Source organism: Oncorhynchus keta, chromosome 9 (genome assembly GCF_023373465.1).
Source record: "Oncorhynchus keta strain PuntledgeMale-10-30-2019 chromosome 9, Oket_V2, whole genome shotgun sequence".
In the NCBI taxonomy this organism is placed as follows: Eukaryota; Metazoa; Chordata; class Actinopteri; order Salmoniformes; family Salmonidae; genus Oncorhynchus; species Oncorhynchus keta.
Window position 1 is genome coordinate 42,614,679 of NC_068429.1, and position 15,830 is coordinate 42,630,508.

The 15,830-nt window shown below is 41.0% G+C and overlaps 1 protein-coding gene across 2 annotated transcripts in view; it reads right to left on the reverse strand.

The window, feature by feature from the left end:
- Positions 1 to 15,830, reverse strand: part of LOC118387883 (contactin-associated protein-like 4) — a 187,578-nt gene that overhangs the window by 11,903 nt on the left and 159,845 nt on the right. For both annotated transcript variants that reach the window (XM_035776694.2, XM_035776693.2), the window contains exons 18-20: positions 8,846 to 9,085; positions 7,510 to 7,740; positions 1,866 to 1,999 (exon numbers count right to left, since the gene is read on the reverse strand). In XM_035776694.2, coding sequence (XP_035632587.1) covers positions 1,866 to 1,999; positions 7,510 to 7,740; positions 8,846 to 9,085 — 605 coding nt within the window. The remainder of the gene's footprint in view (positions 1 to 1,865; positions 2,000 to 7,509; positions 7,741 to 8,845; positions 9,086 to 15,830) is intronic.

Below are 15,830 nucleotides of genomic sequence, written 5' to 3' on the forward strand. Positions count from 1 at the left end.
ATTTACAGACACTACCGCTCAAAAGTTTGGGGTCACTTAGAAAAGTCCTTGTTTTTGAAAGAAAAGCAATTTTATTGTCCATAAAAATAAACATCAAATTGATCAGAAATGCAGTGTAGACATTGTTACAGTACAATACAATACAGTGTAGCTGAAAACTGTTGCCCTGATTAAAGAAGCAATAAAACTCGCCTTCTTTAGACTAGTTGAGTGTCTGGAGCATCAGCATTTGTGGGTTAGATTACAGGCTCAAAATGCCCAGAACAAATATCTTTCCTCATCAAGTCTATTCTTGTTCTGAGAAATTAAGGCTATTCCATGCGAGAAATTGCCAAGAAACTGAAGATCTCGTACAACGCTGTGCACTACTCCCTTCACAGAACACTGAAAACTGGCTCTAACCAGAATAGAAAGAGGAGTGAGATGCCCCGGTGCACAACTGAGCAACAGGACAAGTACATTAGAGTGTCTAGTTTGAGAAACAGATGCCTCACAAGTCCTCAACTGGCAGCTTAATTAAATACTACCCCCAAAACACCAGTCTCAACGTCAACAGTGAAGTGGCGACTCCGGGATGCTAGCCTTCTAGGCAGAGTTGCAAACAAAAAGCCATATCTCAGACTGGACAATAAAAAGAAAAGATTAAAATGGGCAAAATAACAGACACTAGACAGAGGAACTCTGCCGAGAAGGCCAGCATCCCGGAGTCGCCTCATCACTGTTGACAGTTTTAAGCTATGCTGACATAATTGCAAAAGGGTTTTCTAATGATCAACTAGTCTTTTAAACTGCTAAACTTGGAGTAGCTAACACAACGTGCATATTCCATAAAAAGTCAGCTGTTTCCAGTTACAATAGTAATTTACAACATTAACAATGTCCACACTGTATTCTGATCAATTTGATGTTATTTTAATGGACAATTATTTACATTCTCTTTCAAAAACAAGGGAATTTCTAAGTGACCCCAAACTTTTGAACGTTAGTGTAAGTATTTTAGACCCTTTTCTATGAGACTCGAAATGGAGCTCAGGTGCATCCTGTTTCCATTGATCATCCTTGAGATGTTTCTACAACTTGATTGGAGTCCACATGTGGTAAATTCAATTGATTGGACATTATTTGGAAAGGAACACACTTGTTGTAATAAGTTCAGATCAAAAACCAAGCCATGAGGTCTAAAGAATTGTCCGTAGAGCTCTGAGACAGGATTGTGTCGAGACACAGACCCGGGGAACTGTACCAAAACATTTCTGCAGCATTGAAGGTCCCCAAGAACACAGTGGCCTCCATCATTCTCAAATGGAAGAAGTTTGGAACCACCAAGACTCTTCCTAGAGCTGGCTGCCCGGCCAAACTAATCAATCGGGGGAAGAGTGGCTTTGGGACAAGTCTCTGAATGTCCTTGAGTGGCCGCGCCAGAGCCTGGACTTGAACCCGATCGAACATCTCTGGAGAGACCTGAAAAGAGCTGTGCAGCAACGCTCCCCATCCAACCCAACAGAGCATGAGAGGATCTGCAGAAAAGAATGGGAGAAACTCCCCAAATACAGGTGTGCCAATATTGTAGCGTCATACCCAAGAAGACTCGAGACTGTAATCACTGCCAAAGGTGCTTCAACAAAGCACCTTTGTAAAGGGTCTTATGTAAATGTGATATTCATTTTATGTTTTTCTAAAAAACCTCTTTTTGTTTTGTCATTATGGGGAATTATATGTAGATAGATTTTAGAATAAGGCTGTAATATAACAAAATGGCGAAAGAAGTCAAGGAGTCTGAATGCTTTCCGACTGCACTGTAACTGCTGAGTATGTCTTTGCTTTGACTGAGAATAAGTTACATTAATAGTGACAAAATAAATTACCTGAACACTGACAGTCTCTGATATCCTCCTGATGGAGACTCTGTGAAGTTGTCCATTGGCCAAGTTCTCAATGCTGGTCCTGAATACCTCAGCATCTCTACTGTTCTGCAGCTTGTATTTAACATCCAGGTAACCTTCAGGAGATATAGAGACAAAACTTGAGTATACAGTAACTTATATTTAAAGTCCAGGTAACCTTCAGGAGATATAGAGACATATCTGTAATATACAGCATCTTATATTTAACGTCCAGGTAGCCATCGAGAGATATATGAAGACATAACTTTAATATCACTTCTACTTAACATCCAGGTACCTTTCAAGAGATGAATATAAACTCAGCAAAAAAAGAAATGTGTAAATATTTGTATGAACATAACAAGATTCACCAACTTAGACATAAACTGAACAAGTTCCACAGACATGTGACTGACAGAAATGGAATAATGTGTCCCTGAACAAAGCTCAAAGGTCAAAATCAAAAGTAACAGTCAGTATCTGGGGAGAATGGCCCTAGCCCTCACCCTCCGATCCAACAGGTCCCAGACGTCCTCAATGGGATTGAGATCCGAGCTCTTCGCTGGCCATGGCAGAACACTGACATTTCTGTCTTGCAGGAAATCCCGCATAGAACGAGCAGTATGCTTGGTGGCATTGTCATGTTGGAGGGTCATGTCAGGATGAGCCTGCAGGAAGGGTACCACATGAGGGAGGAGGATTTCTTCCCTGTAACGCACTGCATTGAGATTGCCTGCAATGACAACAAGCTCAGTCCGATGATGCTGTGACACACCACCCCAGACCATGACGGACCCTCCACCTCAAAATTGATCCGGCTCCAGAGTATAGGCCTCGGTGTAACGCTCATCCCTTCAACGATAAATGCGAATCCGACCATCACCCCTGGTGAGACAAAACCGCGACTTGTCAGTGAAGAGCACTTTTATCCAGTTATGTCTTGTCCAGCGACAGTGGGTTTGTGCCCATAGGCGACATTGTTGCCGGTGATGTCTGGTGAGGACCTGCCTTACAAAAGGCTTACAAGCCCTCAGTCCAGCCTCTCTCAGCCTATTGCGGACAGTCTGAGCACTGATGGAGGGATTGTGCGTTCCTGGTGTAACTCGGGCAGTTGTTGTTCCTATCCTGTACCTGTGCCACATGTGTGATGTTCGGATGTACAGATCATGTGCAGGTGGTGTTACACGTGGTCTGCCACTGCGGGGATGATCAGCTGTCCGTCTTGTCTCCCTGTAGCGCTGTCTTAGGAGTCTCATAGTACGGACATTGCAATTTATTGCAGTCCTCATGCCTCCTTGCTGCAGTATGCCTAAGACACGTTCATGCAGAAATGAGCAGGGACCCTGGGAATCTTTCTTTTGGTGTTTTCAGAGTCAGTAGAAAGGCCTCTTTAGTGTCCTAAGTTTTCATAACTGTGACTTTCATTGCCCACCGTCGTGAAGCTGTTACTGTCTTGTCGACCGTTCCACAGGTGCATGTTCATTAATTGTTTATTGGTCATTGAACAAGCATGGGAAACAGTGTTTAAACTCTTTACAATGAAGATCTGTGAAGTTATTTAGATTTTTACAACTTATTTTTGAAAGACAGGGTCCTGAAAATGGGGCATTTATTTTTTATAACTTTAACGTCACTTCTATATAACATCCAGATAACCTTAGAGAGATATCAAAATCCATAACTTTAATATCACGTCTATAAAACAGCCAGGTAGCTAACCTTCGAGTCTACACACCCCTAAACGTCTTCTAATTTTTCTGCCTTCTTAGCAACAATTTGAATGTTCCTGAGTGGTTTAGTCTTAACATTTCCTTAAAAATCAGAGACAACATTTGAATATTGTTGTCCATCAATGATTCCCCACCAAATGTACAGCTTGAACAATTTTGAGCAAATGTATGGTACTAGGTGCCAGGCACACCGGTTTGAGTGTGTCAAGAACTGCAACGTTGCTTGGTTTTTTTTACGCTCAAGAGTTTCCCGTGTGTATCAAGAATGGTCCACCACACAAAGGACATCCAGCCAACTTGACACAACTGTGGGAAGCATTGGAGTCAACCTGGGCCAGCATCCCCGTGGAACACTTTCGACACCTTGTAGAGTCCATGCCCCAACAAATTAAAGACGATCTGGGGCAAAAGGGAGTGCAACTCAATATTAGGTAGGTGTTCCTAATGTTTTGTACACTCAGTGTAGAGACATACCTTTAATATCACTTCAATATAACATCCAGGTAACCTTCAGAATTATATAGAGATATAACTTGTATACCGTAACAATAAAAAACATGTAGCCCTTTCCTGCTGTCAAATTACCTAGTCATAATTAATTAATAAACATTTTCTCCAAAACCTGCTGAAAATCTAGTGTTTCTATGTCGAGCGCTTTTGTATATTTCAGTCTTCTGTGATGTATATAAAGTGTAATATTGGGATGCAAACTCAAAATTGAAATACATTTCAACTCTATATCCGACATGGTACAGGTGTCTTCTTTTTTTAAAGTCCATTACCATGTGTGTGAGGTGTATACTTTTGTTTCAAAGGAGATTTGTGACCCTGATTTCGCCCACTGCAGTAAAAGGTTAAATGTAGACAGTGACAGACATGTAACAATATCACTGTCATTGAAATGCAGACAGCCACTGAACAATATCGCTACCATGTGGGGAGCGTTCACGTTGTACCCGGCAAATTGTTGTTTATACTGTAGCATTTCAAGGAAAGTTCCTCAATGTTCAAGGCTGCAGTGACTGATTTCATAACATAAGCCTACAAAGCATTCAGCTACTAAGAGGATTCATCTCTAATTCCCTATCAATAATAGAGATATTAAATCAAATGTATTTTTGTCATTTGGAAGGGTATTAAGTATTTCCGAGGGGCTCTGAGTAATGCACGGTCGTGTTGGTGTCGTCAGTCATCTCAGAAAAAACAACAACATTCACATTCAAATGAATGGGGAGATTGGAAATGTATTGCACCTCTTAAGAAAACACACCCTTATTGATGCTGCTGCACACAAATGATCACTTCATACGAAGGTGGAATTGTACACTTTGAGCAGACAATGTATTTGTTATTTGAATATATATATATTTTTTACACACATCCAGTAAAAAAAATGATTTATAAGGGCTAGAATAGACAAACGATTTGCGCAATAGAACAAATGAAACAATTCTATTAAATAAGTGTGGAGGACAATTTTTATTTATTTAAGCAGAGGGCAATCGTATCAGATAGTTCACAATTACTGAGGCACTGCAAGGATAGGAGTATGAGCCATGACATGATTTGTACCATAGGACTAAGAAACAATTATATTATATAACTGGAGAGGGACCATTCAGATTTTAATTTTTAATTTAACTAGGTAAGTTAAGAACAAATTCTTATTTACAATGACGGCTTACCATGGGGCCCCCTGCGGGGACAGGGGCTGGGATTAAAAATGTAATTCAAATTCAAATATAGGACAAAACACACATCACGACAAGAGCGACACCACAACACTACATAAAGAGAGACCTATGACGACAACATAGAATGACAGTAACACATGACAACCCAGCATGGTAGCAACACACCATGACAACAACATGACAGCAGCAAAACATGGTAGCAGCACAAAATATGGTATAAACATTATTGGGCACAGACAACAGCACAAACGGCAAGGTAGAGACAACACTGCATCACACGAAGCAGCCACAACTGTCAGTAAGAGTGTCCATGATTGAGTCTTTGAATGAAGAGATGGAGATAAAACTGTCCAGTTTGAGTATTCTTTTCAGCTTGGTCCAGTTGCTAGCTGCAGCAAACTGAAAAGAGGAGCGACCCAATGATGTATGTGCTTTGGTTGAGAGTTTCAAATTCCTTGCTGGCCACATCAACAACAAACGAGATTGGTCCAAACACACCAAGACAGTCGTGAAGAGGGCACAAAAAAGCTTTGGCATGGGTCCTGAGATCCTCAAAAGGTTCTACAGCTGCAACATCGAGAGCATCCTGACCGGTTGCATCACTGCCTGGTACGGCAATTGCTCGGCCTCCGACCGCAAGGCACTTCAGAAGGTAGTGCGTACGGCCCAGTACATCACTGGGGCAAAGCTGCCTGCCATCCAGGACCTCTGCACCAGGCGGTGTCAGAGGAAGGCCCTAGAAATTGTCAAAGACCCCAGCCACCCCAGTCATAGACTGTTCTCTCTACTACCGCATGGCAAGCGGTACCAGAGTGCCAAGTCCAGGACCAAAAGGCTTCTCAACAGTTTTTACCCCCAAGCCATAAAACTCCTGAAGAGGTAACCAAATGCTTACCTGGACTATTTGCATTGTGTGCTTCCCCCAACCCCTCTTTTACGCTGCTGCTACTCTCTGTTTATCTTATATGCAGAGTCACTATATCTATACATTCATGTACATACTACCTAAATTGGCCCGACCAACCAGTGCTCCCCCACATTGGCTAATCAGACTATCTGCATTGTGTCCCACCACCCACCAACCCCTCTTTTACGCTTCTGCTACTCTCTGTTCATCATATATGCATCGTCACTTTAACGATACCTACATGTACATACTACCTCAATAAGCCTGACTAACAGGGGTCTGTAGTCAGGCTACTCTTTTTTCAAATGTCTTTTTACTGTTGTTTTATTTCTTTACTTACCTTTACTTACCTACACACACACACACACCTTTTTTTCCCCACACCATTGGTTAGAGCCTGTAAGTCAGCATTTCACTGTATTCGGCACACATGACAAATAAACTTTGATTTGATTTGGGGACATTTAACAGAATGCGAATGGGTGCTGTTTGTGGAGGATGAGGGCCGCAGTAGGTATCTCAGATAGGGGGGAGTGAGGCCTAAGAGGGTTTTATAAATAAGCATCAACCAGTGGGTATTGCGACGGATACACAGACAATACCAGTTTACAGAGGAGAATAGAGCGCAGTGATGTGTCCTATAAGGTGCATTGGTGGCAAATCTGATGGGGTGCGACAGTTGAACTAAGCTCATGAGGCATTTGTATTCTTCATTAATAAATGGTCACATATCATTGATTTACAAGTACAAACATGAATATAGGAACTTCTGATTGGCCCTTTAAAAATATATATATTTTTGTCCCAACCTCTCACTGCTCCTGAGAGGTCTTGCTTGTGCTCTCCTAGAAAGACAGACAATGCCTTAACAATTTACTGTGCATGAATTGGGGAGGCAATAGTGTCTGACAGGCCTGGTGTCTACGGGGACTTGGAGACTCAAATGAATCCAAATGAATTCTGTTAAAAGTGCTATTGGAAGGAAAGGAGCAGCCAGATTAGGACCTGCTTTCTAACAATGATCTCTCTCTCTCTCTCTCTTACAGTTGCTGTTAATAACCTTTCTAGACGTAGTCATATTTTGTTCCTGAATGACTATAGATGTACACCTTGACGTTACTTGATTTGTCCGTTATTTTTCAGATCTTTATAGACCCTACAAGCTGACACAGATATTTGTATTCACTCTGTACAGTAAATGCTAAATAAATCATTGAAATGTTTTAAAACGCCAGAAAATACTTTTTTATTTGTATTTGTATTTTTTTTTTTTTATTAATGTCTCTGCTTCTTACCATTCCTGTTGAGCAGCACAGCCAGGTACTCTCTGTAGTAGGAGCAGATGTAGAGAAGTAACGCAGGGCTCTGTGTGGTTCTGAAGCTAAACGAGACATTCTCTCCTCGTAGCGTCAGGTCAGAGTAGATGGAGGAGGACTGGGACTGAGTGCTGGTGTTTCTAGTCAGCTCGTACGGCTCCTTGAACGTGTACTGGACTGATGTCCCAGGTTTGAAGTAAGCAGAGACCTCTGGAGGTTGGGAAAGCAGAATAGAGGAGTTGGTGGTTATTTTGGGGGGTTTGAATTGAACAGGCCAATCATTCCACATTGTGATAGAACAGTTTTTCACTTTGTTCGACATCTGTTAACATTCTGTCCGTGAGTAAACTCTAACAACTATTAACAACTTAAAAACTTCGTTCATATTTGCAATTTATTTTTAACAGACATACTGTAAATAAAACCATACAATCAGCATGTTACATACAGAACAATACTCTATTTAATGCTCATCAGTCTACCACTGTGGCATTGTGGCACGGCGACTGCCCGCTGATGTTCTAACCAGGAAGTGGTCCAAGTCATTCTTATGAATTTTTGAAAATGTACAAATTGGCCTGCCTGCATCACCATCGCTGATGGCGATGACTCAGAGACATCCAAGGATGTACAGAAACACTCCTGTATCAAGCTCTTGATGGAGCTAATGCACACAGCTGGTAAGAACCTGTAAAGTAATGTTTGACCTCGAGCTCAATATGAGGGTCCTCTAAAATAATATCAATTCTTGACCTTTTGATGGTTCTCATTTAGTACTGTATGCACCACTTTCTAAATGGCTGTTCTGGAAGGTATTTCCACTCCTTGGTAGGAAGTGACAAAGATGTAACTGTGTCTATTAGCCTTATAATAAAGGAATTAAATAAACCCTCAGACAGCAGCAGAACCATCAACAAAAAACATATAGCTTTACAATCTACCAGCAGTTCTAACATTAGTCTTGTACTGTAATACAGTGTCCTCTGTGTTTTTGTTGAGTGCACAAATATAAGCTCCACCAGCTGGTCCCAAATCGTTCCCCTCCTCCCTCTAACCCTTGTTAGATGTATGCAGCTAGATCTAAAGGGTCAGAGACAGGTACTGTATACGCAGTAAAGTGGTGAAGCTTCCTCCACATTGCTTCCACCTTATCTGCAAAAATCGAAAGGGTTGGGGCCAAAGAGGAGGATTATGGAGTGAATTGGGACTGACGTACATCCTCTCACATGGCTGATCGCCCAGAGGCAAGTGAGTTGATCAGAAGAACCTCAGAGCTCAGAGGCTGAGGTCGAGGTGATGCTCCTAGTCTATTTACCTCTCTGGCAGAAGGGGCCTGCGTAGGCGGAGAGGCCACAGTCGCAGGAGAAGCCATTGTACCTCTCCACACACCTCGCCTGGTTCTGGCACAGATGCCCGTAGCTGCTGCAGTGTCCCGGGCAGCCCGGACTCACCCCAGGCGTAATCTTAGCCCTCTCCTCCAGGTCCAGAGTCCTCCCGTTCAGTTGCAGCGAGCGGATACAACCCAGGAAACCTTTCATTCTGGAAGCAGTGCCACCTGCCAAGAAACAGCACAAAATGCATTGTTCCCTGTTTTTTTTTAAAATCTGTTCTTTTATCTTCTTCAGTGTGATGGGGCACGCAGGGCTACAGTACCAGAGTAATTTGACATGTCACCCGCCCGTCGCTCGCGGGAGCGCACATTTGTCAACACTTTTTTTTAAAGAGCAGAAGTCATTTAAACGATGACAGGGCGATGAAAACAAAGTTGAGAGTGGAAAACGCATTCAGGGAGTTGAATTTGATCAGCTGTCTGTCTGCTGCCACTGCTCTGGCTGCTAACCTCCATCTCCTTTTCTTCTCTCGCTCTTCTTTCTGGCAACCCCCCATCCTTCAGAGCTGGCAGCTCAAATTGTTCTTGGAGTTCATGCAAGGCTTTTCGCAACAAAGAATCAATGAGCCTTTCCCCCTGCAAGGCAAGGCACTCTGGCTCTCTGCGAGTACAATTGGCATTCTGATTCAAACTGAAAACCTGATTATAATGTTTTTTTTTTAAGCAGCACTACAATATTAAAACATTTTTTAGGTGGGTTGTGTCAACCCTGTGGTCAAATATGATTGAAAGCTTTTTTGAAGCAAATCAGCACGACAATCCATTTCTTAGGTACTGTATTGTCAAATCCTTGGTCAAATGGAATGTCAAAAAATATTTCCTTCTATAAACTGTTGAATAAAATATCACTTGGTCATTGTAAACGGAACATTAACTGATGCTGAAACGGAAAATGTAGATTTTGTAAAACAAACTTACACTACAATGTAAAAGCGTTTCTAAGGTAGTTGTCAAATCAAATGTTATTGAATACTCTTAAGCTAGTTGAGTTGGAATAAACTGTCATTTGGTCATCGCAGAGCAGACTTTGGGTAACTGTCCGGTGGGATTTAATCATGTTTGGGTAATTGTGCATCAGAATGAGCTCATGATTCCGGGAAAGTGGAACAGTGAGCCGAGACAAATCCCTGAGGAGAGGAGAAGCCAGTGCGTATGGGTCACTGGAGCAGGAAAATAAGAGAAATGCTGTCACAGAGAGAGAAAGAGAGAGAGATTTGATTTGAGAGAGAGAGAGCTTATTTATTTTATCTTGTGTCCTTTAACTATTTGTACATTGTATATATATATATATATATATATATATAATATGACATTTGTAATGTCTTTACTGTTTTGAAACTTCTGTATGTGTAATGTTTACTGTTAATTTTTGTTGTTTTTCACTTTATATATTCACTTTGTATGTTGTCTACCTCACTTGCTTTGGCAATGTTAACATGTTTCCCATGCCAATAAAGCCCTTGAATTGAATTGAATTGAGAGAGAGAGAGAGAGAGAGAGAGAGAGAGAGAGAGAGAGAACGAGAGAACGAGTGAGAGAAAGAGAGAGAGAGAGATTTGATTTGAGAGAGAGAACGAGTGAGAGAAAGAGAGAGAGAGCGAGGGGAGATGAGTGAGAGAGAAAGAAAGAGAGAGCGAGAGAGACAGAAACTGGCGGAGAGGGAGAAAGAAAGAGAAAGAGAGAGTATAAGTGTGGAGATAAAAACTGTCAGAGAATAAAAACACTTAAAAGGACATGACATTAGGAACCTCAGGTGGAAGTCAGTGTGTTAAAAAGATAGGCTAATACATTTTCACAGTTAAATTAGGCTACATGTCATTACTATAAAACCCACAATAGAACCACTGAAGCAGTCATTTGGACTGCTCATGAATTTTTTTAAACGTATTACTATGCCATTTCTAAAGACAATCTTTGACTTTTCCTAAACAAATCTATAATATCAAAAATTCAGTCAAAAATTTGGACACCTAATTTTCTTTATTTTTACTATTTTCTACATCGTAGAATAATAGTGAAGGCATAAAAACTATTACATAACACATATGGAATAATGTAGTAGCCAAAAAGGTGTTAAACAAATTAGATTATTTAAAGTAGCCACACTTTTCCTTGATGACAGCTTTGCACACTCTTGGCATTCTCTCAACCGGCTTCACTTGGAATGCTTGTCCAACCGTTTTCAAGGAGTTCCCACATATGCTGAGCACTCCAACTCATCCCAGTTGGGTTGAGGTCGGTTGATTGTGGAGGCTAGATCATCTGATGCAGCACTCCATAACTCTCCTTCTTGGTCAAATAGCCCTTACACAGCCTGGAGGTGTGTGGGGTAATTGTCATTTTGAAACACAAACAATAGTCCCACTAAGCACAAACCAGATGGGATGGCGTATCGTTACAGAATGTTGTGGTAGTCATGCTGGTTAAGTGTGCCTTGAATTCTAAATAAATCACTGACAGTGTCACCAGCAAATCACCCCCGCACCTCTTCCTCCATGCTTCACGGTGGGAACCATGCATGTGGAGATGATCCGTTCACCTACTCTACGTCGCACAGATATGGTGGTTGGAACCAAAAATCTCAAATTTGGACTAATCAGACCAAAGGGCAGATTTCCACCGGTCTAATGTCCATTGCTCGTGTTTCTTAGCAAAAGCAAGTCTCTTCTTTCTTATTGGTGTCCTTTAGTAATGGTTTATTTTCAGCAAATCAAACATGAAGGCCTGATTCATGCAGTCTATTCTGAACAATTGATGTTGAGATGTGTCTGTTACTTGAACTCTGTGATGCATTTATTTGGGCTGCAATTTCTGAGGTGCAGTTATTCTAATGAACTTATCCTCTGCAGCAGAGGTAACTCTGGGTCTTCCTTTCCTGTGGCGGTGCTCATGAGAGACAGTTTCATCATAGCACTTGATGAAACGTTCAAAGTTCTTGAAATTCCCCAGACTGACTGACCTTCATGTCTTAAAGTAAGGATGGGCTGTAATTTCTCTTTGCTTATTTGAGATGTTCTTGTCATAATACAGACTTTAGCAAATAGGGTTATCTTCTGTATACCACCCCTACCTTGTCACAACACAACTTGGCTGAAACGCATTAAGAAGGAAATCAATTCCACAAATCAACAAGGCACACCTTTTAATTGAAATGCATTCCAGATGACTACCTCATGAAGCTGGTTGAGAGAATGCCAAGAGTGTGCAAAGCTGTCTTTAAGGCAAAGGGTGGCTACTTTGAAGAATCTCTAATATAAAATATATTTTGATTTGTTTAACACGTTTTTGGTTACTACATGATTCCATATGTGTAATTTCATAGTTTTGATGTCTTCACTATTATTCTACAATGTAGAAAATAGTAAAAATAAAGAAAATCCCTGGAGTAGGTGTCCAAACTTTTGACTGGTTATGTAAATTCTGTCATTCTGTTAGAATCTTAATATCACAAACAGAACTGGTGTTATCCACAGTTTTAGGAGGGCATGTCATTTTTTACATGGTTTTTCACATTGCACCTCTGTCTCATGAAAGTAGGGCCTGCTCCCTCTTTTTCCGGAGAGTTAAAGATGTCTGTCCAGTTGAAAATCCCTCTTTCTCCGGAGAGTTAAAAATGTCTGTCCAGTTGAAAATCACTCCGATAATTGCCTCAAAGTTGAACCAAAAGTGATTAATTTCAGACATAGGCCTATAAAAAGAGATAAAATAAATGAAGTAGGCTAAAGTATGATGGGGAGAATGGGATGAGTTGATGAGCGAACGATTCATAATTATGTAATCACCAATTGTGAATGAAGAACAGGGCGGGCCATTCTATTGTATTGTAATGACCTGACTAGATCATAAATGAACAATTGTCCAGACAGAGGCTTGAGTTTACGAATTGACGGTTTATTACACCAACTTTACACAGGCTACTGTTTGGGCCGTAGCACACGCCAAATAGATGACAGATAACCCACAAGCCAATCGTGACCTTCTCTTGTGAAACCCAGACGTAAGAGAGAGAGAACAAAGGCTGAACCTGGTCTTAACTTCCAATGCTCCACCCCCCTGCCCAACCCCCCTCCACGCCACTCCGCCAACCACCAGGATGCCCGGCATCAGAACATTCCAGGCATTCCCGTGATTGGCAGATAGCAGGTTGATTGACAGGTCGGACCCCGCGAACACCGGGTACTGGTCAGTACAACACAACCACCTCCTAGCCTAACACATAACACACAGCTGTCTGTGCGGGTCGCTACAGTATTCATCTATTCTAATCAGTCTACTCTTACTCTAGCTTAATTGGAATACACAGTGAGGGCGTGCGTAATTTACAATGGTAAGAAGACCAAGACAAATGGATGCACTCGTTAGCGTTGCTACAAAATCTGAATGAAAACAACTCTGACGGTGGGGAATAAATAAATCACGATGACATCTCTGATGAGTATTCTTCTGATTCTGAGCCTCAACCGGAACCGACACCTCTGGGGCCTAACTGCAACAAAAAAAAAGACAGAACTGTGCGCACTGAGTTGGTGCCCAGGTCACCACCAAATGAAATCGTATTCTATGAACTATTATCAGCACCAAATGTCATCACTGATAAGCAGTCCCTACATCTCAAGCAAGAAATAAAATTAGCTACGCACTCATCGGCTTTCGTTGTTCAGGCTATGTGACATGTATGTACATGCGCCAACTTATAATGTACTTTTTGACTATCATATTAACACATATTCATAATGCTATTCTTTATATTGTGATTATTTTCACTATTATCAAGCACACGTGGTGCTTGTAATGATATTTAGGCTACTGATGTTTTCGTCATTTGACTTTGCATCTTGCTGACCGTGCATCTTAGTGGTTGGGGTATTTATTTTTATTTGTTTTATTTTGTATTTTATTTATAAAAATAAGCGTATAGCCTACCAGGTTCCAACACCAATGCTTTCTGTTTCATATTTGTAACATAGGCACTCCACGAATACAATTTATTAAACACTTAATAATATTATTTGTGTTTTTATATAGCCTATAGGAGGTACCTTAAGGGGCAGCAGGTAGCCTAGTGGTTGCTGGATCGAATCCTCGAGAAGACAAGGTAAAAATCTGTCATTCTGCCCCTGAACAAGGCAGTTCCCCAGTAGGCCGTCATGTAAATAGGAATTTGTTCTTATCTGACTTGCCTTGTCAAATAAAGGTAAAACAAAAAAAGTGCCCCCTATGGAAATCAAATGTCTGCCCAAGGGATTTGTACCAGAGCCTGGTCAAAAAATATGCAAACGTTTAGAAAATCAGAAAAGGAGCAAATAATAAACATACTGTTATTTCTAAGCAAATGTATGATTTCATTTCATAACGTCCTATTGCCTTCTGACAGGCTCTGATAAACCTTTACGCAAACTCATATTGAGCCTATCAGTGTCATTGTGCTGGTCTTTCAGTCTGTTTTCGCCTGAGACCATATTCTAATGATTAAAGAAAGGAAACAAGGAAAACCAGGCTGCAGTAGAATACTTTATCACCAAGCAAATATGTTTTCTTTTTTCTTGTCATATCTGCAAACACCTACTTTGGAGGAAAAACAAACAGTGGCTTCGGGGAAGAAACAGAGACCGGGTATTTGAATGAATATTGATGAGAGGAATGTCTTTAGCCAGTAATCCTAGAGAATGGTTACCAGTGGGGGACCATATCAAGATGCCCTATGGGGAAGAAAACCTCCTGGGGTTCCTAGGAAGTTTAAAATATCTTAAATGTAAATTTCCCCTATTTAAGGGACTCTGTTAGATACATTTTTTTCTAAATTCAGTATAGTATGAGAACGGTAGCCCCTATCTGTAAAAGCATGGCATTTCCTAAACGCTGCGTATGTTGGCTATTGATCGGTGCCTTCAAATCTTTGGTGACTTATTACCATATATGGGCATTTATAAGGGCAGCCCGAGCCGATGATCTCATTTCAAGATGTCTGCTCCCTACATTCCGTTTAACGTTGTGAAGCATAAACAAAATAAACACGGAATACATTGATACACATCGGAAGCTGGGACTCCGCAGATCATGAGGATAATCTTATCTAAATGGCTGTGACCTACCGTTATTGATCACCAGCCCGAGAGTCCAAATTTTTATTTTACACAACGTTTTCACCAAACATCTTAGAAGGTAAACTTCGATTTGGTCTGTGTTTGAGCTATAGCTACATGGGTGGTATCAAATGAATCCGTAGGTTGGTAAGAACAAATCTAGCATATTGCCATGTTATTTGATGAGGTATGACTTGATGGAAACATTGAATGCCCACTGAGTGACTTTATCTTTGTGCATAATAGATAGTGTTGATGTCTTAATTATTATTCTACAATGTAGAAAAAAGTAAAAGGAAAAAACGCTTGAATGAGTAGGTGTGTCCCATGCTTATCATAGTGCTTGTGGCACCATTCGTCCAAACAAAATTGGGTTTCCCCAAGACCAAGGAGACGACATGACAAAGACAGCGGAGAGGGGGACCTTACATTGGATCAGGACTAACAAGCTGCTTTTTGTTAAATGGAATGACACTAGGGAAGTAACCATGCTCAACACACACACACATGCCAAACGACAAAAGGAGGAACTGTAAGCATTGCACAAAACACAGGGGGAAAAAGGGAAAAATTACAGATTTTCTGTCCGAAATGCCAGGTCGCTTTTTATTTCCTGGCACAGAGGGACTTTTATTTAATTAAATTATTTCACCTTTATTTAACCAGGTAGGCTAGTTGAGAACAAATTCTCATTTACAACTGCGACCTGGCCAAGGTAAAGCAAAGCAGTGCGACACAAACAACAACACAGAGTTACACATGGAATAAACAAACATACAGTCAATAACACAATAGAGTAAAAAAGTCTATATACAGTGTGTGTAAAT